Source organism: Glycine soja, chromosome 18 (genome assembly GCF_004193775.1).
Source record: "Glycine soja cultivar W05 chromosome 18, ASM419377v2, whole genome shotgun sequence".
In the NCBI taxonomy this organism is placed as follows: Eukaryota; Viridiplantae; Streptophyta; class Magnoliopsida; order Fabales; family Fabaceae; genus Glycine; species Glycine soja.
In genome coordinates this window covers 4412811-4439958 of record NC_041019.1, presented here as the reverse complement: position 1 = coordinate 4439958, position 27148 = coordinate 4412811, and the positions used below count along the sequence as shown (strand labels likewise).

At 33.9% G+C, this 27148-nt stretch overlaps 3 protein-coding genes and 1 long non-coding RNA gene across 9 annotated transcripts; 2 read left to right on the top strand and 2 right to left on the bottom strand.

The window, feature by feature from the left end:
* The first annotated feature begins 1784 nt into the window (after positions 1-1784).
* On the top strand, positions 1785-13310 carry LOC114397468 (probable LRR receptor-like serine/threonine-protein kinase At1g06840). The gene is made up of 21 exons (XM_028359511.1): positions 1785-2124; positions 2456-2630; positions 3557-3707; positions 4117-4188; positions 4367-4438; positions 4739-4882; positions 5028-5099; positions 5221-5292; positions 6751-6825; positions 7900-7968; positions 8104-8172; positions 8333-8404; positions 8628-8714; positions 8861-8929; positions 9144-9631; positions 9895-10053; positions 10135-10418; positions 10882-10933; positions 11145-11395; positions 12018-12152; positions 12749-13310. Exons 2-21 carry the CDS (start codon positions 2525-2527, stop codon positions 13109-13111), a joined length of 2862 nt encoding a protein of 953 aa, XP_028215312.1. The 5' UTR covers positions 1785-2124; positions 2456-2524; the 3' UTR covers positions 13112-13310.
* A 1405-nt stretch (positions 13311-14715) lies between these two features.
* On the top strand, positions 14716-16668 carry LOC114397469 (60S ribosomal protein L10-like). Its single transcript, XM_028359513.1, has 4 exons — positions 14716-14876; positions 15004-15505; positions 16184-16265; positions 16350-16668. Exons 1-4 carry the CDS (start codon positions 14738-14740, stop codon positions 16416-16418), a joined length of 792 nt encoding a protein of 263 aa, XP_028215314.1. The 5' UTR covers positions 14716-14737; the 3' UTR covers positions 16419-16668.
* Positions 16669-16747: 79 nt separating this feature from the next.
* Positions 16748-19292, bottom strand: LOC114397470. 6 transcript variants are annotated; one of them, XR_003663344.1, is made up of 2 exons: positions 19055-19292; positions 16748-18317 (listed from the first exon to the last, which is right to left on the bottom strand). It is a non-coding gene; the product is annotated as an uncharacterized LOC114397470 (long non-coding RNA). The 6 variants fall into 6 exon arrangements; XR_003663346.1 differs by having other exon boundaries at positions 16748-18301; positions 18964-19290; XR_003663343.1 differs by having other exon boundaries at positions 16748-18301; positions 19055-19272.
* A 1280-nt stretch (positions 19293-20572) lies between these two features.
* Positions 20573-26338, bottom strand: LOC114397697 (metal tolerance protein 4-like). The gene is made up of 7 exons (XM_028359873.1): positions 26002-26338; positions 24975-25141; positions 24571-24769; positions 23588-23766; positions 23355-23505; positions 22578-22708; positions 20573-21180 (listed from the first exon to the last, which is right to left on the bottom strand). The coding sequence occupies exons 1-7, from the start codon at positions 26222-26224 to the stop codon at positions 21001-21003; spliced, it is 1230 nt and encodes a 409-aa protein (XP_028215674.1). The 5' UTR covers positions 26225-26338; the 3' UTR covers positions 20573-21000.
* Between the last annotated feature and the right edge of the window lie 810 nt (positions 26339-27148).

The following is a 27148-nucleotide window of genomic DNA, read 5'->3' as shown; positions in this document are numbered from 1 at the left end:
GAAAAGTTTGATCGGCTTTTTACTATTAACTTAACCTACATTACGCTCAAGTCAAGTCACACTTTTTTAAAAATTAAACTAGCTCAAAGATTTTATTAAAGGTTATTCATCACCACTAAAAAGTATTTTAAGTCTAAACTAATTAAATAAATATTTGTTGTTGGTATTATTGTATCAATTCTGTTATTTGAATAAAAAATTAAATTTATTATAATGTTATATAGTTATCTTTTTAAATATTAAGCATGTTCACTTACAAAAAAAAGTCAAGCTCAAGCTTAAAATTTTATTGAAATATAAATTTATTTATGTCCTATATATTTTATATTTTTAAATAAGTTGTTGGATGTCTATATTATATAAACAAATTAGAATTGATTCTTATAAAACTTAACATACTTATTTTTTTCCTCTCTCCTGATGTTTTTTTATTTTATGAAACCTCTCTGGATCTTAAATTATTACAAAATAAAACTTTAAAGTAGACTTATAGGTGAGACTAAACTTTTATATAAGTTTTCCAAACCTTTATAAAATGTTTATGTGAAGTAAACAAGTTAGGATCGAGCAATATATTTTTTAAGAAAGATTAAACTCACACTCAACAAAGTTTAGTGTATTTGGTTTGGTGGTATAAAACTATGATGAATGCAAAAGCATGATGAAGTTACTATAAGATCAATTATTAATCCCTTCTAAAATTGCGGTGAGTTTAACTCACTACCCATCTAAACACACGCTTATATCAATTTAGTTTATTTCTACCCTTTTTAGTCTAATTCTACCCCTGTTAGCATGACAATAATAACTTTGACTTTAAACATTTTCGTGCTAAAAATCACTATAATATTTCTTGTACTGTAAAACTGTTAGACGTTATTATTTGAAAATTTTATGCATAGTGATTAATTTATACTATTTTTACATTTATAATTTATTTGTATTATATTTTTACATAAATATTGTTTTAATTAATAAATTAATATTTTACACCTAATAAATAATGTTATTATTACTATTATTTAAAGAAAGTTTCTAGGTGTCCCAAAAGATTGTAAAGATTTTGATATATCTATTTTTTTAACCGATAAAATTGTCATATCACATCTTCTCATTAATTAAATAATTTTATTGGCTTAAAAAATAAAAGACTAAAATCTTTACAATTTTTAGCACAATAAAAACTCTCGTTATTTAAATCTATTATATACATATATATAAAATATATTTAAATAATGAGGATTATCCTATTTGATATACATATTTCATTAGATAATTTTACTTTTAAATTTTTTTTAAAATTTTAATTTTTTATAGCTTTCGTTAACTTTCCATTATTTTTATATCATTAGTTTTTTTTATTTTGTCATTTTTTATTAAATATATTTAAAATTTATTTTTTTATTATTTAAAAAATTTAGGAAGGCACGTGGTGCCTCTCTTCGCCTAATATATATATAAAAAAATAAAATATTTTGATGTATGCATTTTTAATTTTTTATATCCATTTTATGTTTATGATTATATTCATAAGTTATTATTTTATTTCTATAATCACCTTCACAAATTACCCATTAATTTTTATTAAAAAAACCATGAAAAAAGCGGTTAGGCACGGAGTGACACTCTTTGCCTCGTAGTAATCATACTACTCTCTCTTCCTCTCTTTCTCTCTTTATCTCTCCGGCACGGTGGTAGTTGAACGTTATTCCTTCCCACTAGCCTTTCTTTATGTTCATTTTCGCTGTACTAGTGAATGTCTCATTCATGTATCACACAAAGTCAAATTCGCCCACCCTATTTGATATCTTCTTTTATTTTGTTTTTTCTTTCACCATTTTTTTATTGCATTTGGTTCAAACCCACAGTTCTGAAAGCAATGGCCTTCCAACATCATCAACACCCACATTTTCTGCTACATTTTATTGTTGCGACCTGGTCAATTGGTCACACAGACAAGACAACACTTTTTTTTTTTTCATTTTCACATTGATGCCTCACCACCCTCTTGGTACTTAACCTGTGTCACACACCCATGTGTTACTTTCTGCTTAGTTCTTAGTATTTGTTTCAAAGTTTGAGCCTTTTTGCATTTTGGCTTCAGTTTTACTTCTCTTGTCTCAGGTATTGTTCTCTAGTTTCAAATGGTCGTTTCTGAATTTGGTTTCTGCTTTAGTTTTTCATATAGCTGCTGCGATTGTTTTTGGACTGAGTTAGATGCATGCATGAGGTTGTTTTTGGATTCATATCAATGAATGTTTCTTACTTGGAATGAGATAATATTATCAGCATGATTTCAGCACAAATATGCTTTGATTGCCTGCATCATTGTGAAGCAAATTTCTAAGAATCTGTTAGGACTTAGGAGTTAATTGACAAGAATCTTTTGTATATATCAATGAAGGGTAAAGATTTCTCTCTTGATTTTTCATAACTTGGTTTTTGTTGTTATCAGGGAGTGAAAAGTACACTGCTTAGTTCATGAGAGATATTTTAGAGTTCTAGTCATTTTTGCATTCCTAGGATGTATCTTTCAAAGTGTTTCAAGCATGAAGTTGTTTTCATCTTGTGGTTCTGCTGCTATTTGCTACATGCTGCTGGGCAGAATAACATCACTGATCCCGTTGAAGGTATGATTTTCTCCTCTTTTTTTTTTGGTATTCCCTGGTTGCTTTGCTTCTATTAGGCATGTACTTTATATTTAAAACCATTGTTGTAACAAATTAACAAATTAAGTTTTTGGCCGGTTGGTTCATAACATGATATAAGAATCTCTATAACTAAATTGTTTAGTTTAGAGTTTGATTCTTGTCTTCCATATCCCTCTAAATACAATAGAATTAAAAGGTTGAATTTAAGCACTGGGTAGGTGGATTTGTGCCTTAACCATGCTTTAAGTTCAGAGGACCCTTATGTGAGGGGGCATGTTAGGGATGTGCTATTAAAAGCCATTCAAGTGTCTTTCGCCTAACGACTTAAGCTTTCGAGATACTTGGTTCATGATAGCTTCTCTTTGATAGTATACAAGTGTTTGCAGAAGTGGTAGCTCTACTCTGGGGGAGCACTTTCTTTGATATGTCATGGCATATATTAATAAAAGTGAATATACTAACCAGTGCTCTAAGGGCATTGATTAAGGAACTTAAAGTAGAAATATTTTATTGGGAGGCAAAAAATTACGCTGTCCATGTTCTTTTTTATGCTCTCCTATGATTTATACAATAAATATTTTCCCCTAAGGGCATTGGTTAGCAAGACCCTAATAAAAGTTTCCAGCATATTAACAATTTCTCCCTATGTATAATTATCATCTAAAAGATCACAATTAAAATTACTAAAAGTAAAAAATCTGCAAATACAATACAATATTCATGTATCCCTTATAACAATAATATCCATTATCCAGATTTATTACAAAATTTGAGAAATGAGAACAGAGAACCCATTACTACAATAAAAGAAAAAAAATGGGCACTAGCTGTAAAGTATTGCTTATAATGTGTATTGTATTTGTTGATTCTACTGATGATATGTTCTCATTTGAATTAACATGCAGTTGATGCATTGAGAGCCATTAAGAGTCGTTTGATTGATCCTAATGGAAATTTGAGCAATTGGAATGATGGAGACCCATGTACGTCAAGGTGGAAAGGAGTTTTGTGCTTCAATGAAACAAAAGAGGATGGCCATCTGCATGTTGAAGAATTGTATGAATTCTATCTTCTACTTGACATTTCTATTTCATAAATGACATATTAACATTTTCAGGCTTCCATTTCCTTTGTCTATCTTTTATTAATTTCTCTTCTTTTATGTTACAAATAGATTAACAGTTTTATGTTGTGGGTCAAGCACTTTCTCACTCAATAGTTTATACTACGTATAGTGGAAATCAGTATAATCACCTAAACAGGATGGGAATTGTGGGCCAAGTGTACTTCTTTATGATGACCTTTTTAGCATATTTTGATGAGTTTGCATGTCTTGATCAATCTTGTTCATCAATTTCCTTTTAATTCAATACTTAATGCAGAGCTATCAATCTCTGTTTGAGAATTGAGAGCTTTCTTTTTTCACTGCTACTCCTTTATTAAGTTTGTTTTTTCTTGTCTGTAGGCAATTACTGAGATTGAACTTGTTGGGAACTTTGGCACCAGATCTTGGCAAATTAACTTATATGAAAAGATTGTAAGACGGCATTTGCTTTGATGTTTGAAATGGCAAATATTCTGAACAATTTTCAGTTTAGCATTATTAGATGCCATTTACGCTTTTGTAGTAGATTTCACTCATTTGAGTGTTTTCTCCCTTTTGCAGCTTTTAATTACCTTCTTCCTCTGATACATGTTTTCTTTGTATTCTAAAGGAACTTTATGTGGAACAACATAAGTGGGAGTATTCCAAATGAAGTTGGCAATATCACATCTTTGGAACTCTTGTAAGTTGAGCCTTCCTGTTAGGCATGTATGTTAGTCTTCATATGATTAATAAGTCAGTTGTTTTATTACCTTGGTATATTTATTTTTTGTACATTTTTTAGACTTATTAATGCACAAACATCCTTGTCATTGCCTGAATTCAGAATTGATCTTATAAATAATTGAATTAAATACTGTTTCCTATTGGGTAGAAAGATAAATTTAAATGGTTGTATACTTGTATAAGTAAAGGATTTATGATTAACAAGAAGAGTTACATCATCTCTGCATTCTTTCTCATCAAATATATTTTTTCACAGGCTTCTGAATGGAAATAAATTAACAGGTTCACTACCAGAGGAGATTGGCTATCTTCCAAACTTGGACAGAATACAAATTGATCAGAACCAAATATCAGGACCTATACCTACGTCATTTGCAAACCTGAACAAAACAAAGCACTTGTAAGGTTCTTTACAATGAAAAAGTAGTTTAAGAATGACCACTCTTGTTATTTTTACATGAACTCATTTATTTCTGAACATTTTTATTATGACCAAAAAAGTGGAAAGAAAATAATGTTTATCTTTTCCCCCTCCAATGGAGCAGTCACATGAACAATAATTCACTTAGTGGACAAATCCCACCAGAGCTTTCCCGATTATCAAATCTTGTTCACCTGTAAGTTGGTAATTTGTTATCATTGACATAACTGCAGCTACTAACATATTTTTCAGTGTCTTTTTAAACCTTAATTATCATGCCTATATTTTGTTCACAAGATGCATCTCTTGCCCTGCAGTCTTCTCGACAACAACAACTTATCAGGATATCTTCCCCGTGAGCTGGCTGATATGCCAAGCTTACTTATCATGTAGGTTTCCTATTCTTTATGTAATATATGAGTGTGAGCATATATAGTTTTATTTATTTTTGGATGAAAAAACTATAGAGCTAGTTTGGAGAAACATCTCAACAGGAACTTGCAGGAGTGGAAAATAAAATGAATCATGGAGGTAAAAGAACCAATTTTTTTATGGTGTTCTACTTAGTTCTACCTCCATCCCTAAATGTAAGACTCAGTTAACTAATTCACACCTATCAAGAAATTTAGTTAGTAGCATTAAATTTATTAATAATTTGTATTATTTTTCAAAATTACTCTTAAAATTATTGGAACTCGTCATGTCTCTTTCCATTTAATTGCTTTCCACCTAATTAATTAATGTGTGCTGGACTGCTAGTCATCTTTTTCAATCTTCATAAACACATAGAAGGAAATAAGGATTTCTCTAACTTACAACATTTCAATTGTTAGAATATATGAATATATCTTAAGAATAATTTAGAGTATCTTAGATTATCTCTTAGGATTGGTTTCCTTGTTTAATTAAGATTATGATCTACTATTAGTACAAATAAGGTTTAGTACTTTATGTTTTGCATGTTGTGACACATATAGCACATCATATTAAGTTAATAACAATTTTGGAGTGTTTGGTCTCTACTCTCTCCTTCGACTCTCTATACATGTAAAATCCCAATAATTTCAACAACAACAATTATGTTACTATATGTTTAGAATATATACTGATTGAAAAGTTGCAAAGCTGTGGTTTTTCCTTCAATGCTGTTGGAAAACCGCCTTAATTGTGGTCATCTCTAGCTTGCCTTAATTGCGGTCTCTTTGGAACACTTTCATTCCATAGCTCTGAGGAGTGTGTTTAGTCCCAATTGACTAGAGATATTGCCAATATAATCCATATAAAGTTTGGGCAATCTTCACATTACAAGTTGGTTTTGTGGTAATGTGGTATTGAGTTAGACCCTAAGCGTAAATTCTAATATGGTATATATCAAAGATTATCCTAGATCCATTGTTGGGCCACCTGCATTGCCATGCTTTAGACCCATAGCCTTGGGCGTGAGGGTGTGTGTTTAGTCTCATATCCACTAGAGATGTGGGCAATGTAGCTCTTATAAATCATGGGCAATCCCTATCTTATAAGCTGATCTTGTGGGGTTGAATTAGGTCTCATGCCCAAATTCTAAGAAATGTCATTTGATGGTTTAGTTCCAGATCAATCTTTGGTTGTGAGAAGTGAAATTTCTAGGCAAGTGGTGGAAAATGTAGGACTGAGTGCTTTGCCAGCTATTTCATAGATTTTTTTATACATCAATATGGGAAAATTGCTACCTTTGTCATCATAGAACTTTTTAATCATTTTTTGATGTTTACTGCTTTTAAATTGTTGACTGTTTCAAACTTTCAATAATTATTTCTTGTGTAATTGGATTTTTAAAGTGTTTCTTTATCTTCTTGTTCTTGCAGTCAACTTGATAACAACAACTTTGAGGGAAATAGCATTCCTGATACATATGCCAACATGTCAAAGTTGTTGAAGATGTAAGTGAATTCTGTGATTCCTTCTATTTAAGTGGGTTTTGCAAGTGCAAGGAGTGAAGCTGAGGTGCCTGAGCCTTCATTTTAAATTTTAGGTGTGGTGTAGCAATTTGAGATACTACAACCTTTGTGATTGACTTCTTATATGTAGGAGAGGAAATCATACAAGAGAGAAATGTTGACCAGGATATATAAACAGGGAAAAAAATGTTTTAAAAAAATGCTTGTGGAAATCATGACTAGACAGTTGACTACTTGGTAGAACACCATTTATTGTCGTGCACATAGAGTATTAGTATTTTGACTCAATTAGTTTGGATCCGTTTTGTGGCAAAAAAATCATCTGATTTAATCATAAAAGAAAACTTGCAACTTGGTTTGGATAAGTTTTAGAATAATATCCAATCCATACTTACCCATCCAATCTTCATCATTTGGATTGGATCAGATATTTTACTTTTTTCTCTTTTTTTTTATAGAAAAATTAAGAGACTATTTTTTGCTCAGCAACCAAATGGAATTTCATAAACTATAGTAAGAGTAGAGTACCCAACCAATACATGAATTCCTCTAGTGGCTACTTTTTCGCTTATGGGACAACAGTTATTAGATAAAAATCAAATACACAATAAAATTCTTATAAAAATCTGTGTCAAAGTACCATATCTCATCATAAATCACAACTTAGTCTAAATTACAAATCACAAGTCAAAATAATTTCAAGTTTATTCAAGAGTAGAATATGAAAACTAATAAGTTTAGTATGTTTGTGATCAGTTTTGAACATGAGAACTGAAAACCAAACTTAATTTAATAATAAAATGTGGTTTTTCCAATTATTCATTTAAGAGTTTGTCTGATTTTCGTTTTTTGGATTGGTTTGGCGGTTTGGAATGGTTTGGATTGGTTCTTGAACACCCCTAGCTGGAGGATGGCACCCTATCACTCTGCATACTCTTCTCCTATCCTCTGCTTAATAAAATTTCTCAACAAAGAAAACTTAATTTGGTCAAGGAGAAGGGCTTGGTGTCAAGGCTGACTGTCTAAATGCTGTTATTGGTTTCTTGGTATTATCAGGAGCCTTAGGAATTGCAGCTTGCAAGGACCAATTCCTGATTTAAGCAGGATACCTCACCTTCTTTACCTGTAAGTTCAGTTATCTGTATTAAGAGAAGTTACCGTTGCCTAGAAAAGTGAATATTCTAATGTATATTTTTGGAGAAGAAAAAGTCTAGTGTAGTTTTTAACTGTGTTAACTGACTACTATTTGTGAAATTCCAGTGACCTCAGTTTCAACCAGTTGAATGAATCAATTCCTCCCAATAAGCTTTCTGAACATATCACAACCATGTGAGAATCTCTATCATTTAATCTTTCATTGATTGATTTTACATTTAATTTTTTGGATTCCTCATGTCATTCTGTCAATATTTTCCTTGTATGTTTATTGGTCAAACTAAATATATAAGAATGTGATAATATGATTAGTTACCTCCTGGGATATGTGCAGTGATTTATCAAGCAACCGCCTTACTGGAAATATTCCATCCTACTTTGCTGATCTTCCACGTCTTCAGAAACTGTAAGTTGTTTCTTGTTTTAACCTATTTTTTTTCTATGTAAAGCTATATTACATACTATAAGCCAAACAAGAGTTACCACTATCTATCACCATATCTCACTTGCAGATCATGTATTGAATTACTATTGATATGTTTTATATTGAATTATTAAACTTTTATATTTCTTATTTAATCAATCATGTTAAAAAATAAATGGTTTTACTAATGTCATCTATGGGGCAGGTCACTTGCAAACAATTCATTGGATGGCACTGTTTCTTCCTCCATTTGGCAGAATAAGACTTCAAATGGAACAAAAACATTTCTCTTGTAAGATCTGAAGTGATGAATTCCATAATTGTAGGAATTTTACAATGCTAATATCATTGGTTCCTCTGTATTTCCTCTCCATAGATGCTACCCAGTACTGGGTTTTTGTATTTTAGTTTGTTGAGCATGAGTTTCTAATCTTGCAGGGAGTTGGAAAATAATAATCTTACAACCATATCAGGCAGTATTGATCTTCCTCCAAATGTCACAGTTGGGTACGGTTCTAAACTTACAAGCTATTGTGCAGTTTGTTCTGAAATCATTGTAGTTGAGACAGAAGATTTTCATTTGTTTTTTCTTCTTGTTATGCATGTTCCGAATATTAGTGTCATTTTGCTGAAGGTCAAGAATTTGTCATTAGATTAAGCATATATTCCATCATTTTTAAAGAGCTTCACATGTTACTATTTGTAAATTACTGTATTTCAGGCTTAATGGAAATCCCCTTTGCTCAAATGTAACCCTGACTCAGTTCTGTGGATCTGAAGGGGCTAATGTAACAGATGGTTCATTTACAACAAATTCCAGTTCCTGTCCCCCTCAAGCATGCCCTCCTCCTTATGAATACTCTGTGAATTGTTTCTGTGGGCTTCCATTGATTGTTGACTATCGGCTGAAAAGTCCTGGATTTTCAAACTTTCTTCCATATTTGAATGATTTTGAGGTCTACATGGCTTCTGGTGTTAAAATATCTACCAATCAGCTACAATATGATTTTTATTGGCAAGTAGGACCTCGGCTGAGAATGAACTTGAAGTTTTTTCCTGCATATGTTGATAACAGTAGTAGTCATACTTTCAATAGAAGTGAGCTCCTACGGCTCACAAGCATGTTCACAGGATGGCTAATTCCAGACAGTGATTTGTTTGGGCCTTATGAACTGATGGGTTTTAATCTTTTGGGTCCTTACCAGGATGGTAAGTCTCAGAAACTTCTTTGCATTTTCTTTAGCTGGATGAACACGGGTCAGAATATTATAGAAAGAAAAACAGCGCTGACAGGAAATATTTATCTCTTGATCTGTATCAAGGGAATACAAGATTAGAGATGAGAGAATCACAAAATAGACTGTGTAGATGCGCTGACCCCCCTTCAAATCTCATCTCTATTAATTTAGTTGTTCATATTTGGAAACTGGCATATGAGATATGACCATCCTCATACTGCTCATTTGTTGCAGAGATTGGCAGGAGTTCAAAATCAGGGATAAGTACGGGTGCGCTGGTTGGCATAGTCATAGGGGCAATTGCCTTTGCAGTGACGTTATCTGCAATTGTTACCATTCTTATATTGAGAATAAGATTGAGAGATTATCATGCCGTTTCCAGGCGACGTCATGGTGAGTTTTCATATCATGAATTAACAAGTGTATTGCTATTTTTCTCTTTAACTTGTCTCAAGTGCTCTATAAAAATTGCAGCATCCAAGATCTCTATAAAAATTGATGGTGTAAGGGCCTTTACTTATGGAGAATTGTCCTCTGCCACAAACAATTTCAGCACCTCTGCTCAAGTTGGACAAGGGGGCTATGGGAAGGTTTATAAAGGGGTTCTTTCTGATGGCACAATTGTTGCCATAAAACGTGCACAAGAGGGATCCCTGCAAGGTGAGAAGGAGTTCCTTACAGAAATATCATTACTATCAAGGTTACATCATCGCAATCTTGTGTCTCTGATTGGATACTGTGATGAAGAAGGTGAACAGGTAATTTTTGTTTCCACATTCAGAAAATTTAACCCTTGCTATATTTTATTTTTGAAATTTTAATGATTATCTTGGATTCTTGATTTCATTTGTGGAAGTTTTAATATCCCACTATTCCCATAGCTCGATGCCACCTTTTAACTCCAGGAGGATATTATTTATTTTACCAAAATTAGGATATAAACACTTTAACAGCTTTGCTAGAATGACTTTAAAAAGAAGTTATGTGCAGTCACAACACACCCAGCTGCTTTTGAATTTTGGATTTTGAAGACTCACTCATAAAACAAGGGTTTGTTTGATATTTCATATGACATAAACTTTCTTTAGCTTCTAACCTTGGGAGGATGTGTCATCCTAGTCCTTGTTGTCCTTTCAGAAAATTTTGGTGTTATGAACTCCGTTTCTTTCTTTGTCTGACTATTGAATTTCTTCCATTTCGCTTGTTGCTTCATGCTTGCAGATGCTGGTTTATGAATTTATGTCTAATGGCACATTGAGGGATCACCTTTCTGGTATACATTATGTTCTTATTTTCCAATCTTCTGAAATTGTTAATTAATTTCTTGGTTTCATTGCATTGTTCTGATGAATTAGTAGTCACAGATGCTGTGTACATCTTCCATTTCTCTAAGCTCAATGATGCAGATAATTTGTTTTACAGTAATTGTGTGCCTAAGTGCCTTTCTATGTTATCTCTCTTAAGAGTGTGCTTAATGTTTACAGTTACAGCTAAAGATCCTCTGACTTTTGCCATGAGATTGAAGATGGCATTAGGGGCAGCTAAAGGTCTTTTGTATCTACACTCGGAAGCTGATCCTCCAATATTTCACCGAGATGTAAAGGCCAGCAACATATTATTGGACTCTAAGTTTTCTGCAAAAGTGGCTGATTTTGGACTTTCACGGCTTGCTCCAGTTCCAGATATGGAAGGAGTTGTGCCTGGTCATGTATCTACAGTGGTAAAGGGGACCCCGGTAAGGCTTTCATGATTGGTTTTGCTAAATTGTGTGCATGTATACTAAATACAAGATTAGCAATCATATTGTTGCATTATTAACTGCACTAGTTTTGTATTACTAAGATAAGCCAGCTCTGTAATGCCACTAGCATGAAAAGGTTCTTAACTTCAATATTCCAACACTTGTTACCTATAAATTTGTCTCTAAATCTCTGTCCTGGATATCAATTTTGAAAAAAACTATAGAGAATGCTGACATAATAATGGCCAATGTTAGGAGTGTTTCTATGGGAGGAAAAGAACAGGTGTTCAGACCCTAGATCCAACCTTTCAAGTTTCAAGTTGAAACTTGAACGGTTGGGTCTAGTGTCCCAAATTCAAATGGTATCAGATTCAGAGCTTGGTGTGGTAGTCCCAAGTCCTACATTGGATGAATTGGAGAATAATGGTTGGGCTACCCTTTTAGGTCATGTCATGTCATGTTCACCCCAACAGTTGTTGTGGTCCAATTAAGCTTGAGTGTAACAAATAGTATCCCAACTATGACCACTTGGAAGTGTGTATAGATTTTGGAAGGTTGATTTTATTGATTTAATGAGTTTTTACTTATTTTTTTTTTCACTGTTTTGAACATGCAGGGTTACCTTGATCCAGAGTACTTCCTAACTCGCAAATTGACTGACAAGAGTGATGTTTATAGTCTTGGTGTCGTATTTCTGGAACTTTTGACAGGGATGCATCCTATCTCACACGGCAAAAATATTGTTAGAGAGGTATTTGCTTATCTTAGGACTTATTTTCTCTCCCTATTCCCTATCAAGTGTGATTGAATCAAACTGTGATCAACAGTTGGAAAGCTCAATTATGCAATTTATTTTGTACATCTGTTGTTCAATAGAAAGAGATAGAGGCTCACCCTCCTCTCTATAGGATCATGAAGATCCATTTGTTGTCAATGTCAATTCTTTCTGTCTCTTGATCAACACTGATCCTGTTTTTTGTTGTCAAATCTTTATCTGGATGATTTTTTGCTTAGTGATGTCCAACTATTTTTCCATTATTGTAAGGTTTTGGATAGATGACACTTGACTAAGTATTTGCCAACATCATAGGTTGAATCAAGTTAAAAACAATTTCCAAGTAATGTGTATGCTTTTTTCATGTAAATACTCCTTCAATCTTTTCCTATATCTTAAGATATCAAATAATAGAGTGCTTGACACCATCACTTCTCTGAATCTTTCAGTCCCTTAAATGAATGATGTCAGTATTTTGAGGGATTAGTCTTTGACTTTCAGCCGGGAATACCTTGGATTTATCCCAAAATAATAAAGTTCTTGACACTGTCACTTTTCTGAATCTTTTTCAGGTTAACGTTGCGTACCAATCTGGCGTGATATTTTCAATTATCGATGGACGAATGGGCTCTTATCCATCTGAGCATGTGGAGAAATTTTTGACTTTGGCCATGAAGTGTTGCGAAGATGAGCCAGAGGCTCGGCCTAGAATGGCAGAAGTGGTCAGAGAGCTTGAAAACATATGGTCTACAATGCCAGAATCAGATACCAAGAGAGCTGAATTTATGTCCAGTGATTCTGGCAAAGCAGACAGTCACAGTACACCATCTTCATCTTCTGCCTCTGCTTCTATTATGAAGACACCTTTTGTATCAGGAGATGTGTCAGGTAGTGACCTTGTTAGTGGAGTGATACCAAGCATCAAGCCAAGATAGAACTATAGAAGTTGAAAATGATCACCTTCATAAGTTATGGTAGATCCAATGTGAGTTTGCCATTACCCTGTGCATTAAATAATGTGACCATATGGTACTACTTTTCATTCTCTTCTTTGTACAATATGATCCACTGATAGAGCTCTGGCTGGTTAATAACATCGATTTTGTCACCATTTAAGCTGACGGGTTGTTTATATATATATTGCTAGTGTTTTTTTTAAAGGATGCTTATATTATTTCATCGTAATAATGGTTAAAATTATTAAGCTATGACTTTTTTCTTGAACCATGTTCATAAATTAAAAGTTTAAATATTCATACTATATATTATAAATATTTTATACTACAAGTTAAAAGTTAAATTAAAATTTTGATCCCTCTTTAATTTCAAATCTGTAATTTGAATTCCTATTTTTTTTAATCTCTAATTTAGAAAATATGTCATTTTGGTAAAATTATCAGTTGAGTATTTGTTTTTGTTGATCTAATTCAACTTTAAATTTAACATATGCACTTAAAATATCATAAAAAATAATTTAATTAATTATAAAGAATAAACGAAACAAAATATGAAAATGGAAGATTTGGCCAAAACTGCAAGTTTTCTAGAATAGGGACTGAAATCTAAACTAAAAGGAATTTAAAAGTTGATGCTTATTTTGAAGGCTAACTTAAAATTACGGTCTCCCAGTAATTTTTTATCTATAATTTTTATCTGCAGTGTTTTTTACTGATCAACATTTTTATTTTACAAATCAAATTAGGGGATTAGTATTTGTCCCAACTCCATCTGTTATTGTCCCTACTAAGGGACTTGCACCTTTTTTCTCTCATGAAAATAAGATTCCATTGTATAATTGTATGACAGAATCGTGTTTTCTTTATTGATTAAGGGGGTGAAAAAAAAAAAACAATGAAAACACAATTCAGTTGCACACTTTATAATAAAATTGTGTTTTCATTATTTTTCAAAAGGGTGAAAAAAAATAAAATAAAATCATGATTCTGTTATTTATTTATTTTTGGACCCAAAAAGGGAACTACACTTTCATTGCTCGTTTCCCTCTTCTTCCTCTACGAGAACATATCTGATGATGGTGGGGGAGCGCGAACCAAGGCAAGGAGTTGCGGCGGCATGATGGTGTTGGACACGATGGTGAGGACGCAAGGTGCTGGTGGAGCTGGTGAGGAGTCGCGTGCTCGTGGATCTGAAGTTGGGAACGACATACAACATCGTTGGTGATGTTGCATTCAGATTTGGCTAGTGAGGGGGTCCGTTTGAGGAGGTGGTAGTGTGATGAGACCAATGTCGCGTGGAGAGGTGGTGGCTCGCGGTCTTCGTGCGATGGTGATGGGTTGGGCGGTGAAAAGAAGGAGAAGGGGAAGAGAAAGGGGTAATAAGGTCTTTTGTCAAGTTTGTAGAGACCAATAACAAATGGAATTGGGGTGAATAGTAACTCCCATCAAATTAACTTTAACAAATGGAGCGGGTGGGTCGGTGGTGGTATTATTAGCCTATTAGGCCTCGAAGTAGCGGGTCCAACAAACTAACCCCTTCTCGAACATTCTGGGCCGACTTGGGCCTAGTCAAAAAGTCAAACTAGCCCCACTTTGAAGAAAAAAATGACGCATGCTCATACGCACACAATCAAACACAAAGCGTGTGCCTCCAAAGGGTATAAAAGCACCACCACCTTCTCCCTTCTCCATCTTCAAGCGTTCTACTATTTCGTCAATTCCAACAACACCACAATGGGAAGAAGTAAGCCACAACAACCTCTCTCTTCTTTCAATTTCCCTATTATATCTGTTGGAAGTACCATTGAGTTAATCTTATAATGGATTATGTGTTATCTTTCTGTTAACGGTTAAGGTGTATGTATATTCAGGACCGGCGAGGTGTTACCGGCAGATAAAGAACAAACCGTACCCGAAATCCCGTTTCTGCCGCGGCGTGCCGGAGCCGAAGATCCGAATCTACGACGTGGGAATGAAGAAGAAAGGCGTGGACGAGTTCCCGTTCTGCGTGCACCTGGTCTCGTGGGAGAAGGAGAACGTCTCCAGCGAGGCTTTGGAGGCGGCGCGCATCGCATGCAACAAGTACATGGCCAAGTTCGCCGGAAAAGATGCCTTCCACCTGCGCGTGAGGGTGCATCCCTTCCACGTGCTCCGCATCAACAAGATGCTATCGTGCGCCGGGGCCGACAGGCTCCAGACCGGCATGAGGGGCGCCTTTGGGAAGCCGCAGGGGACGTGCGCTAGGGTTAACATTGGTCAGGTGCTGCTCTCGGTGAGGTGTAAGGATGCTAACAGTCACCATGCTCAGGAGGCTCTTCGTAGGGCCAAGTTCAAGTTCCCCGGCCGCCAGAAGATCATTCTTAGCAGAAAATGGTTTGTTTCATACTTTCACTTTAAATATTCAACAAACTTCAAATGTTTAATATCTTAATTGTTAGTTTTTCTCACTAGTGCTCCAATCCACCACATTTTTCTGTTTTCTATCTACCAATCTTATATTTCATTCATGTTTAATGTCCCATCGGAGAAAAGTCAAAGGAAATCACTTTATAAAAATGGTTTGGTTAATCAATCCAATTAAATTCTTTAGGATAATCAATCTATAGACGGATAAAAAAATGGATAACCCAATTGAATCTAAAAATCCAAATTGTTTCAGAAAAATTGAACCGGTTCACTTTATAAAAACGGTTCAGTTAATCCAACCGATTTTATAAGATGGATCGGAAATGGATCCATTCGGATCTTTAAAAAATCTCCAAATTTTGCACAGCCTTATCTTCAACGTTGAGAGAAATTACAAACAAATACAGCTCATGTGTTTGCACTTGTGGCCGCGATAACTTCAAAATTCTAAATGTTCAAAACACTAAAATCAAATTTTTATCATATTTCTAAAACTTAATTTAACTTAACAATTGCTAGCAATCTAAAATTAACATTCTTAAACTCAAGCATGTAACAGCTTTTAATACGAAGTTTGTAAAGTTTGAATATGGTTGAATTTAGTAGTAATGACCATTGACTTGATACTTGTCTTTCCATTTTCAGGGGATTTACAAAGTTCAGTCGAAGTGAGTATTTGAAGTTGAAGTCTGAGAACAGAATTGTGCCGGATGGGGTCAATGCCAAGGTTTGTCTCTAGACTATGATATAGATTTCAAGCAATGTGATTTTTGGATCAAAGGATTGACTATTTTTTTTTTGTTCCTTTCAGGTTCTTGGGTGTCACGGACCTTTGGCAAATCGTGAGCCTGGAAGAGCTTTCTTACCAGCTACTGCTTAGGCCATTTAGCAGTTAGCACTAGGATACTCATTGAATATGTGGTTTTTCTTTTCACCTGGTGAATGGATATGTTGTAACTATAAAATGTGTTTCTGTCTGCGTTTTGTTAGAAGATATTTGAATTATGTATCTATCTGTCTTCCAAGATGTCCTGGGGGCATGAAAGATGCACATTCGATGTATTTAGATCTCATTATTCTGTAAGAGTTTGAACAGAATGGAAATAAATATATATGGTCTTTATTGTGTATATTGTTTCTACACTTCCCTTCTGTTATTTTTTTTAGCGTACTTCACCTTTTCCTTTTAAGTTTATAGAGTACGATACATAAGGGAAAATAATTTCCATTCAAGATGCAGAGGACAAAAATTCGTTTATTTACATCAAGCTTTCGCGGAACTCATTCGAGTAACACACTGTAACAATACTAGTAACACGCAGTTTTAGGGGGTAGAACTCTTCAGAACTAAAAAACAATTTAACTAAAATTGAGTAGAAGTTTTCCAACAGAATGAATGGTTGCCCTTCTCTTTCAAGTTATATTCTTCAAGGGACCTGTAAAATGTGCTAAGGCTGATTGTTGGGAAGTTTGACGAGAACTTTATGATCACATTCAAAGTCTAAATGAACAAATGCTCCCTCAACTTCTGGAATTTCTCTAGCTTTTATCTGTAGGCTCTCTCCAATTGTGTGTGCTTCTTTTAAGGGTAAATCTTCTGGCAGTTCAATGTCAACCTGTTCCAAATCAAATCCAAACGATGAGGCATATAATCTAATCGTTGTGAAGACTAATACGTGCACATACTTTATGTCTCACAAACTCTAAGATTAATATGAACCATTAAGAAAAAAAGTTACAGTAGGATTAAGGTTTGTAAGAAAGCTATTTAACATAGATGCGTAAGAGAGGTTTGTAAGAATAAACCTTTTGCTAGTATCGCATGAATCAATAAACTAATAACCATGAGTGCCATGCATTCCTCAGTGTGAATCTAATTGGGAAAATGAGTTAGACAATAACTTTTCTGACATTCAATAATAAAACGGAAAACATTAGGGATATTTATTCATTACTAATAGAGAATGCTAAATTAACGAATAGAATTAGTTTTATATAATTTCATTTTTGGCAAACAGGGTTAGCCTTGTAGCTACTAGATAGTGCTTTTATAAATGGATTTTGTTGCATTAAAACAACATACCTACAGAAACAAGTCAAACAACTATCCAGGAGACCTGAACTTTCACCTATGTTCAAATAAAGATAAAATCTGGTGTTTCACACTCTAATTTCTATGTTGCCCTAAGCCTCCTACCTCACTTTTCCAAAACATATTGAATATAATACAGTAAAACCGATGCTAGATAGGAGATAACTAAAAAATAAAGTTCTTTGTTTTAATAGGAGATAACTAAAAAATAAAGTTCAGCTGGTTTAGCAAGTTAAACTGACAAAGGACAGAGTATACAAATCTTTTATGGTACGGAAATTTTACAAACATCAATACTCGAGAAAACTGGTGGAAGCAGTGAGAGCAAGAGATGAAAAATAATTTACTTTCCAAAATTGATGTGACTTGTACTTACTGGAAAACCCTGATTTAATATCCCATTTCCCAACAGAAACACTAGATAGTAAATATAGCTAGTTTGCTACCAATGCTCATTTTTCTCTCTCTGATGAACATGTATACTTGCAAGACTTTTCTGTTCATAATAATAAGGATATATCTACATTTTCCATGAGTGTGGAACCAGTTTGTAATAGTGTAAATTGCAAACACAGTATATAGCTCCAACTGGGTCATTCCGACAGTAATTTGTCACCAAGAGCATCTGCAACCAGTCCAACCACATTTGTTACAACATCAAAGTGGTGATCCTGCAAGTTGGCATTTCTGAGATGGTTCAATTGTATTTAACTTCATTCATAAAGCAAACATCATGAGAGAACTACCCTTACATCTTTCAAGAAATAAGAACACAGGTTACAGAAGTAAAAAATTCCTCTGTACCTTCATTCAACTTGATGTATATATAGAGAGAAAAAAAGAAAAACCTTTGATTAAGGAGGTGGTAGAGGAGAGATCAATGTGGAAGAGAGACCATGCCACGACGTTTGTCGTCAATTGATTCATCATGGAAGCAAATTCGGGTAACTCAAAAATTTGACATGACCCTTAAGGAGGTGGTGGAGGAGAGATGTTATAGAATCTGAATTTGGATCTAATTCAACTTTAAAAACTAGTTTTTAGGATTATTCCTCCCTTATATACTTTATCTTTGGCAGACGTGAGACTTGGGTTTTTTCCGATAAGATCAACGCGGAAGAGTCACCCGATTCACTTCCATGACGAACCAATTGATGATAAAGGTCATGGAATGGCCCATGGGATTCAGAAACTTTAAATTGTGGGGAAATACTTATAGGAGACTGGATTTTCTCCTGAAAATATCTTCTCCAGCAGCTTTGTAGAGCATTGGATGAAAAAAAAAAAAAGAATGCTTCTCTCTCAAGTTCATCTAAAAGTAAAGGGTTCTTACTTTTTGTTGTTTGCAGGGTTGGAAAAAAATGCTTCTCTCTCAAGTCTCAAGCTCATCTTAAAACTAAAAAAAAAAAAACAAAGGTTCTTACTTTTTGTTGTTTGCATGTTGAAAAGAGAAAAATGACGACCTTCCTTCGTGAGCGAATGTTCTACACAAATGACACTATGCGAATTGAGGTAAATTAGGAAATTAGGTTAATGTTCAGGATGAGGTCAAATTTTTTAAGGGAGAAGGAAGAATAAGGGTAAAACGGTCATTGAACACCTTCTTTCATTAAGGTTATATTGGTCAATGCATCTTTAACTAAAATAACTGGTGACTGGTAAAAAAAAAAGGTTATTGGAAGTTAGATAAACTGGACCATGGTGATCCATGCAGATAGTTTGACCACCTTAGATCTCATCTTACTTCTCTTATAGACAAATAATCTTATGGTACTTATAAAATATGAAAATTTTGATTTTGGTACTTAATCTTTATTTTTTGTTTGAATTGTTAATCAATAAGTTTTAAGTGATATATGACGATCGGTTAGTCACTTCAACAACAGTTAATGATAGTGGATGGTAAAATCAAGCATAAAGTGGGTACTAAAATAAATAAATAAATAAATGATAGTTTAGGTGACAATCAAAATCGCCTATTGTACGGGTACTAAAAAATTATTTGTCCTTTTTTTTTTCAACAGAAAGCATGTAAGTATGTAACAACTTTTTAATACAAAAGTCTGTGAAGCTTGAATAAGGTTGAATTTAGTAGCAATGCGTGTTGACTTAGTGCATGTTTAATTATCCGTTACAAAATTACATTTAAGGCAAAAGTAATTTTACAAACCAATCAGGACTTTTGCTTTGGGGTTCATTTTGTTTTTATCTATTAGAATTATATTGGAATGCATCCTATAACAATTCCAACTACAAACCAAACATGCACTTAATAGTTATTTTTCAATTTTCCGGGGATTTACTAAGTTCAGCCGAAGTCAGTATTTGAAGTTGAGGTCTGAGAACAGAATTGTGCCAGATGGGGTCAATGCCAAGGTTTTTCTCTAGACTATGATACATGGTTTTGAAAAGAGTTCCAGCAATTTGATTCACAGTTCTTTGTTAAATTCATTGCTTATAAGGGAACTTGGAGATTTTGACTATATTTTGGATCAGTGTATTAAAGTTTTTTATTTGTGTGTCCTTTTGAGGTTCTTGGGTGTCACAGACCTTTGGGAAATCGTGAGCCTGGAAGAGCTTTCTTACCAGCCACTGCATAGGCCATTTAGCAATAGGAAATCCATTGAATACATGGTTTTCTTTTCACCTAGTGAATGGGTATGTTCTTGTTGATTACAGTCTCAACTGTAACAATAAAATTGTGTCTCTGTCTGCATTTTGTTAGAAGATATATGAATTTTTGTATCTATCTGTCTTCAAGTTGTTCTGCGGGCTTGAAAGATGCACATTTGATGTATTTAAATCTCATTATTCTGTCAGAGTTTGAACAGAATGGAAATAAATATACAGAGTCCTTATTGTGTACTGTATTTTGTTAGAAGATATCTGAATTTTTGTATCTATCTGTCTTCAAGATGTTCTGCGGGCTTGAAAGATGCACATTTGATGTATTTAAATCTCATTATGCTGTCAGAGTTTGAACAGAATGGAAATAAATATACATAGTCCTTATTGTGTACTGTATATTGTTCTGAGCTATGGTAAGGCCGCTTTTACCCTTGGCATTTTGAAATGGAGTAAAAAAGTACACGTTATTATCCCAAAAAAAGTAGGTCCACATACCCCCTTTTTTGTTTTTTTTAGCGTAATTCACCTTTTCCTTTAAAGTTTATAGAACAACACAGGTAACACAGAAAATAATTTCCATTCAAGATCTTTTTCAATTCAGAAATGTTACCTGCTCATTCTCTAACACACTCTTTCAAACACACTCTTTATTATTCCAATGGATAGAACTCTTCCGAACTAAATAAATCCTTCTCTTTTAATTAAAGTTATATTCTTCATATATGGGACCTGAATAATGTGCTCAAGGCTGATTGTTGGGCAGTTTGATGAGAACTGAGTGCTCTGGTTTATGATCACATTCGAAGTCTAAATGAACAAATGCCCGCTCAACTTCTGGAAGTTTCTCAAGCTTTATCTGTAGGCTCTCTCCAATAGCGTGTGCTTCTTTTAAGGGTAAATCTTCTGGCAGTTCAATGTCAACCTGTTTCAAATCAAATCCAAATTATGAGACTTGGAATCTAATCAATGTGAAGACTAATGCATGCACATACTTTATCTCTCAAAAAACTATAAAATGGACAAATATGAACCGTTAGGAAAAAGGTCTGGAAGAATAAACCATGTGCAAGTATCAACATTCCGACTATAACTGCTAATAAAACCCAGCCCTTCAGTCATCACAAATATGTTCCAAGTGTTAAGTACATAGAAGAAACTAGCATAGAATAAGAGAAGCCTGAATGGTTCCATTAAGCATATTTCTGTATAACAATTACAACCAAGTCTCTCTAGATGCGATCGACTATAAAGTTTAAACTTTAAAATGGCATTATTGGACCCTATCAAATACTAAACTTTTAATATAGCAGTTTTTCCTTCTTTCTTTTGAATTTCTATAAACAAACAAACAACAACAACGCCTTATCCCACTAGGTGGGGTCGGCTACATGGATCAACTTCCGCCATAATGTTCTATCAAGTACCATACTTCTATCCAAACCATTAATTTCGAGATCCTTTTTTATAACCTCTCTTATAGTCTTTTTGGGTCTTCCTCTGCCTCGAATTGTTTGTCTTCTCTCCATCTGGTCTACTCTCCTCATTACAGAGTTTACCGGTCTTCTCTCTACATGCCCAAACCACCTAAGTCTATTTTCTACCATCTTCTCTACAATAGGCGCTACTCCAACCCTCTCTCTAATAGTTTCGTTTCTAATTTTATCCTGTCGAGTCTTACCACACATCCACCGCAACATCCTCATCTCCACTACACCTACTTTATTCTCATGTTGGCTCTTGACCGCCCAACATTCTGTTCCGTACAAAATCGCCGGTCTTATCGCAGTCCGATAAAACTTTCCCTTTAGCTTGATCGGTACCTTTGCATCACATAACACCCCCGATGCTTTTCTCCATTTCATCCATCCTGCTTGAATGCGATGATTCACATCCCCTTCAATTTCCCCATCATCCTGTATTACAGACCCAAGATATTTAAACCGTGTGACTTGAGGGATAATATGGTCTCCTATTTTCACCTCTGAGTTAGAAACCCTCCTTCTTTTGTTGAACTTACATTCCATATACTCCGATTTCAAATCACCTCTTTCTTTTGAATTTCTATATTCAATTTAAATGCCATATGACACCTGCAAGATTTTCTGGGGCAAAACTGGATGTAAAAATGTTTCTAATAGTGCCTGTGCTCCATAAATTCCAGTAGACCTGGATTTAGTTTCAAGTTATAGGGATTGCTAAGTTAATAGAAAATGCTAAATTAAAAAATAGGATCGGTCTTATATAATTTCATTTTTGGCAAATACTGTTAGCCTTGTAGCTAGTGCTCTTATAAATTGACTTTGTATTAATACAACATACCTCCACAAAATATAGGACCCCAAATGTGTATGCGCGGACAGTGTCAACGCGCTTGATTCGAGGGTGCCTTATAACGAGGTATGTCAGCTTCTGCAAAACTTCGGGAGGTGCAGATTGTCCAACCAGTGAAACTGCATAGAAAGTTATCCAGAATCAGAATATACATGGTTTTGTTTACAAAGAACAGACTTTGTCCTTCTTTATCCTTTTTTTTGGGGGAGAGAGGGGTTTCATGGGAAATGAAGAGCTGAACTTTCTATAGAAACAACTATCCTGAAGTCCTAAACTTTCACCTACGTTCAAATAAACATAAAATCATGTCCTTCGCTCTCTGAGTCCTCTCTTGCTCCTACCTTGCTTTTCCTAACACATTGTGTAAAATACCGTAAAACTGATGCTATAACTATCAAACAAAGTTCAGCTGGTTTAGTAAGTTAAACTGACAAAGAACAGTGTATAAAATCTTTCATGGCAGACCAAAAAACAAGGTTCTTTCATGGTAGTGAAATTTTTTAAAAAACTTTTTTCACAGACCTCAAGACTTGAGAAAACTGGTGGAAGCAGTGTGAGCAAGAGACGAAAAAAATTCTACTTTCCAGAATCGACGTGACTTGTGCTTTCTGGAAAACCCTGATTTAATATCCCATTTCCCCAACAGAAACACTAGATAATAAATATAGCTAATTTGCTACCAATGCTCGTTTATTGTTTTCTCTCATGGGCATATATACTTGTAACATTTTTCTGTTCAGAATACTGATAGTGATAAGGATATACCTGCATTTTCCATGACAGTGTGGGACCAGTTTGTAATAGTGTAAATTGCAAGCAAAATAGCTCCAACTGGGTCAATCCACCAGTAATATTTATCACCAAGAACAGCGGCAACTAGTCCAACCATGTTTGTTACAACATCAAAGTGGTGATCCTGCAAGTAGGCATTTTTCAGATGCTTCAATTGTATTTTAACTTCATTCATAAAGCAAACATCAGAAGAAAACCACTCATACATCTGCATAGGCTCGGACAATCTTGTTTCCTGAGCTTCTACAGTAAAGCCAGAGCATAAGTTTCACCACTGTTGCAAATATCATAATAGAGTATAACCATATTAACTGTTCAGTGGTCATCATTTCAGCAGGACTGTTTTGTATTAGTTGTTGTACAGCTGTGATTAATACCTGAAAGCCTGCAGCGAAATAGATTAGTTCAATGTATCATGTACTCTTTTGCATGTCAATGTACAAATACTTTTTAGTGCTTCTAAGGGAACAAGTTCGTGAAAACTTAAACTATAAAGTACTATAAAATATGTGATGTCAAAAGTAGTAGGATTCTAACCATTTAACACTTGAATGTATACTTCAATATCTTAAAGTTTACTTTTTATTCATCACTTCATTAACAAAGTTAAGTTAAAGTACTTTGATTCTAGTATGACAAAAAGCTGTATGTTGTCAATTCTGAGGTATGAAACTAGGGGAAGATACAGACGAACCCCCTGCAGCATTCTTTTGATTTATGGTTTAATGAAAAAAATATGCTTCTAAACCTGCCCGTCATCATTTCAAAATTCTGCAAATAACCTGTCATCAGCTATAACCAAAAGCTGAATCCTTTTCTTAAATTTGGTAAATAAGAAAGCCTACTCATTTTAGGAAATTTTGTTTGATATTCGTTTACAAAACAATAATACCTTTTTAGTTTCCCAAACAGAAATTTGATTAAACCATAAATCAAATTTGATTCCTTCATGTTGGTTTACATTAAGCATGAGCAAAAGGTACAGATGTTCATCCAAACAGAAATCTGAATCAGAAGTATTTAACTCATACAAAAAGGAGTTTTTTTTATGTAAGTTTAATTTAAATGAAACAGATTTTGTAGCATGCACCTCCCAGAGGAAGGAAACATTTTTTTATATATAATCATATAAGTAGCAACAGAATGAACAGTGTCGAAACCAAAAACAGTTTAAGTCAGTTGGACTCACCAAGTGTTGCCATGATTGCTGCAAAAATAATTATTCCAACTGGCTGCACTCTTAGCTTTCCAATTGGGTATTTATAAATATTTATGTTCTTCATTGAGAGGTGAGTGAACCAAAGTATACCACCAGCCATGAGATCAAGTAGAGAATCTAGAGTTGATGCTGCAATAGCTATTGACCCACTCCTTACAGTGGCATAAATCTAGACATAGATATGTGCATATTGTTATTCAAGAGAAGAATCATCAGCAAGTACGATAAAACAACAAACTTTTAAGAACCTAATCATTTTTTTGGTGAGTTTTAAGAACCAAATCATGATTAAACAAGTTCAAACAATCATTTGTTATATGAAACTTCTGATTCTAAACATGCATTCTAGACAGAAACACAAAATCAAATATCACCTTTAATATCAACAGAGCTACATTTGCATAATTAGAGATCTTCATTGCTCTTTCTTGCTGAGCTTGCTCCTCATCGCTTTCCTCAATGCAGTCAGATGATTCCACCGAGTCCACTTCATCAAACGATTTGAGAGTAGCAAATTGTCTTTCATAGTACTCTTTCTCCCCTATGAAATTCAAAAACGTTTTAAGTTCAAAGAAAAAAAAAGGTTAAATCCTTATAATTGTCTCCATTTTAAGTTGTAGTCCAAAATTATAAGTTTTAGTCTCTACACATACATAAAAAGTGTTTTGTTCCATCATAGAAACACCAAAGAAGAATTTTTAGCTTGTAAAATCACCACAAAAACTTCCTGACCGTGATAAATTACATATTGTTATATAAGAAGAGTGACTAAGTGAATAATTTATTTATTTAACTAATAAAAAGAACACGCGATTCGAGAATAAGGTTACAGCATTAATTAAACAGTTCCCGTATTAACATTTCACTTATATACAAGTACAACACAAACTCCACAGGATCTAATCATAGATTTTCTTAACAACAATAATAAACAAGCATCTATTTATTTTAAATATCTCATTAATGTCTCTAATTTCTCTCTACTTTTTTCTTTTTATCACATCATAAATTTTACTATACCTATATTTTATTTTATTTTCTCTTATGTGTCTTATGAACAATGATTATTCTGTAAAAAATTAAACACCAATCATATCAGAGCATGTTTGATTTCTAGTCCAACTTGTTGTGCATAAATTCCAAGATCAAAATCCAATGGTTCATCGAAAACTAAACGCAAAAGGAAGGTGAGGATGTTTTTACAAACTTCATTTTGCCACCAATGTCCGTTCTCAACAGATACATAAACATGCATTCAAAAACATTTATGATCAAATTTTCAAATTAAAATACACAAAAAAGCAATTAAAAATTGTTTCATTTGGATTATGTGGATGCAAATTCAAACACGCTAAAAACATTCATTCAACTAGATATGGAGAGAGAGAATGAGAGGGAGACCTTTGCTTAAGGCGGTGGTGGAGGAGAGATCAACGTCGAAGGGAGACTCGGAGTCAAGGCCAGAACGGACCTTGTCGGGAAGCTTGGACGTGAAAGAGGCTCTGAGCGAGCTAACCGATATCCGGCGACTGAGCCGGCTTCTCTGACCACCGTTCTCGGCGGAGTTATTGTCACGATTAGCCAGAAGAGGACGCGCAGGATCCGAACCCGAATTTCCTTCCATGATAATAATTGCTGAAGAATCGATTTACGACAAAGAAAATCATAAGACACTTAGAACGCCCACAGAGATACTGAAAAGGAGGAACACCCCCCGCATCGTATGATATACACGTCATGCAAAGATAAAAATAATACTATAGTCTAAAGTTGAAATTTAATTCACTTTGAATATTCATGCAAGACTTTAATATGATACTAAGGTCACGTCACGTCTCACATTAATATATAATAGGCGTGTTCTTTTAATTTTGTGATCTAGACTTTTAACAAAAATATCCATGTATGTATGTACTACAATACAACCTCTATAGCAAGAAAGTGATTCTCTTTTCACTTTGGTTTTTTAAAATGCGAGATAACTTATTTGTGTGATGGAAGTTTCTAACTTACAAAAATATCCATGTACTAGGTGGTGAGAAAGTGATGGAAGAAAGAAAGTTATAATTGAGGTTACAAAATATTAATTACTGGTTTTTTTATGTGAACATATATTTGGTTTTAGTTTGACTTTTTAATTTTTAAAAATATTTAAATCTTTCAAATTGCTTATATTATATATACTCCATGGTACTTCTATTAGTTTATTAGAGTAATTTGATTAACTTGATAACACGTGTCAAAATATGATAAGAAGAGAGATAAAAAAAAATATGTTAATCATGTTGGTAGTAAAATTTAATAAGAGGAGAGATATGAAAATAAATAATAATGTCACAATCATGTTTGGATTCTTTTATAGGAATCACGTTTAAGTGAAATAAAACTGTTATAAACAATAAAAAAAATTCTTTAAATATTTAATGTAATTATATATTTAAATTAAAAAAAATCTTGCATATATTTATTCATGAATTCGATATACTGCTTTTGTATTGTACTGGATGCTTATTTATCATTGCTCTACAACTTATTTCAAAATAGGTAT

What these genes read in the sequence shown, in the direction of transcription:
- LOC114397469 (XM_028359513.1), top strand. Translation starts at nt 14,738, where the DNA reads ATGACGCATGCTCATACGCACACAATCAAACACAAAGCGTGTGCCTCC. An exon ending in CAACACCACAATGGGAAGAA is followed by an intron (nt 14,877 to 15,003) that starts GTAAGCCACAAC and finishes ATGTATATTCAG; the next exon opens with GACCGGCGAGGTGTTACCGG. An exon ending in CGGATGGGGTCAATGCCAAG is followed by an intron (nt 16,266 to 16,349) that starts GTTTGTCTCTAG and finishes TGTTCCTTTCAG; the next exon opens with GTTCTTGGGTGTCACGGACC.
- LOC114397468 (XM_028359511.1), top strand. Translation starts at nt 2,525, where the DNA reads ATGTATCTTTCAAAGTGTTTCAAGCATGAAGTTGTTTTCATCTTGTGG. An exon ending in TTTGGGTCCTTACCAGGATG is followed by an intron (nt 9,632 to 9,894) that starts GTAAGTCTCAGA and finishes CATTTGTTGCAG; the next exon opens with AGATTGGCAGGAGTTCAAAA. An exon ending in GCAAAAATATTGTTAGAGAG is followed by an intron (nt 12,153 to 12,748) that starts GTATTTGCTTAT and finishes AATCTTTTTCAG; the next exon opens with GTTAACGTTGCGTACCAATC.
- LOC114397697 (XM_028359873.1), bottom strand. Translation starts at nt 26,224, where the DNA reads ATGGAAGGAAATTCGGGTTCGGATCCTGCGCGTCCTCTTCTGGCTAAT. An exon ending in TAGCTCTGTTGATATTAAAG is followed by an intron (nt 24,770 to 24,974) that starts GTGATATTTGAT and finishes ATCTATGTCTAG; the next exon opens with ATTTATGCCACTGTAAGGAG. An exon ending in AGCAATCATGGCAACACTTG is followed by an intron (nt 23,767 to 24,570) that starts GTGAGTCCAACT and finishes ATTTCGCTGCAG; the next exon opens with GCTTTCAGGTATTAATCACA.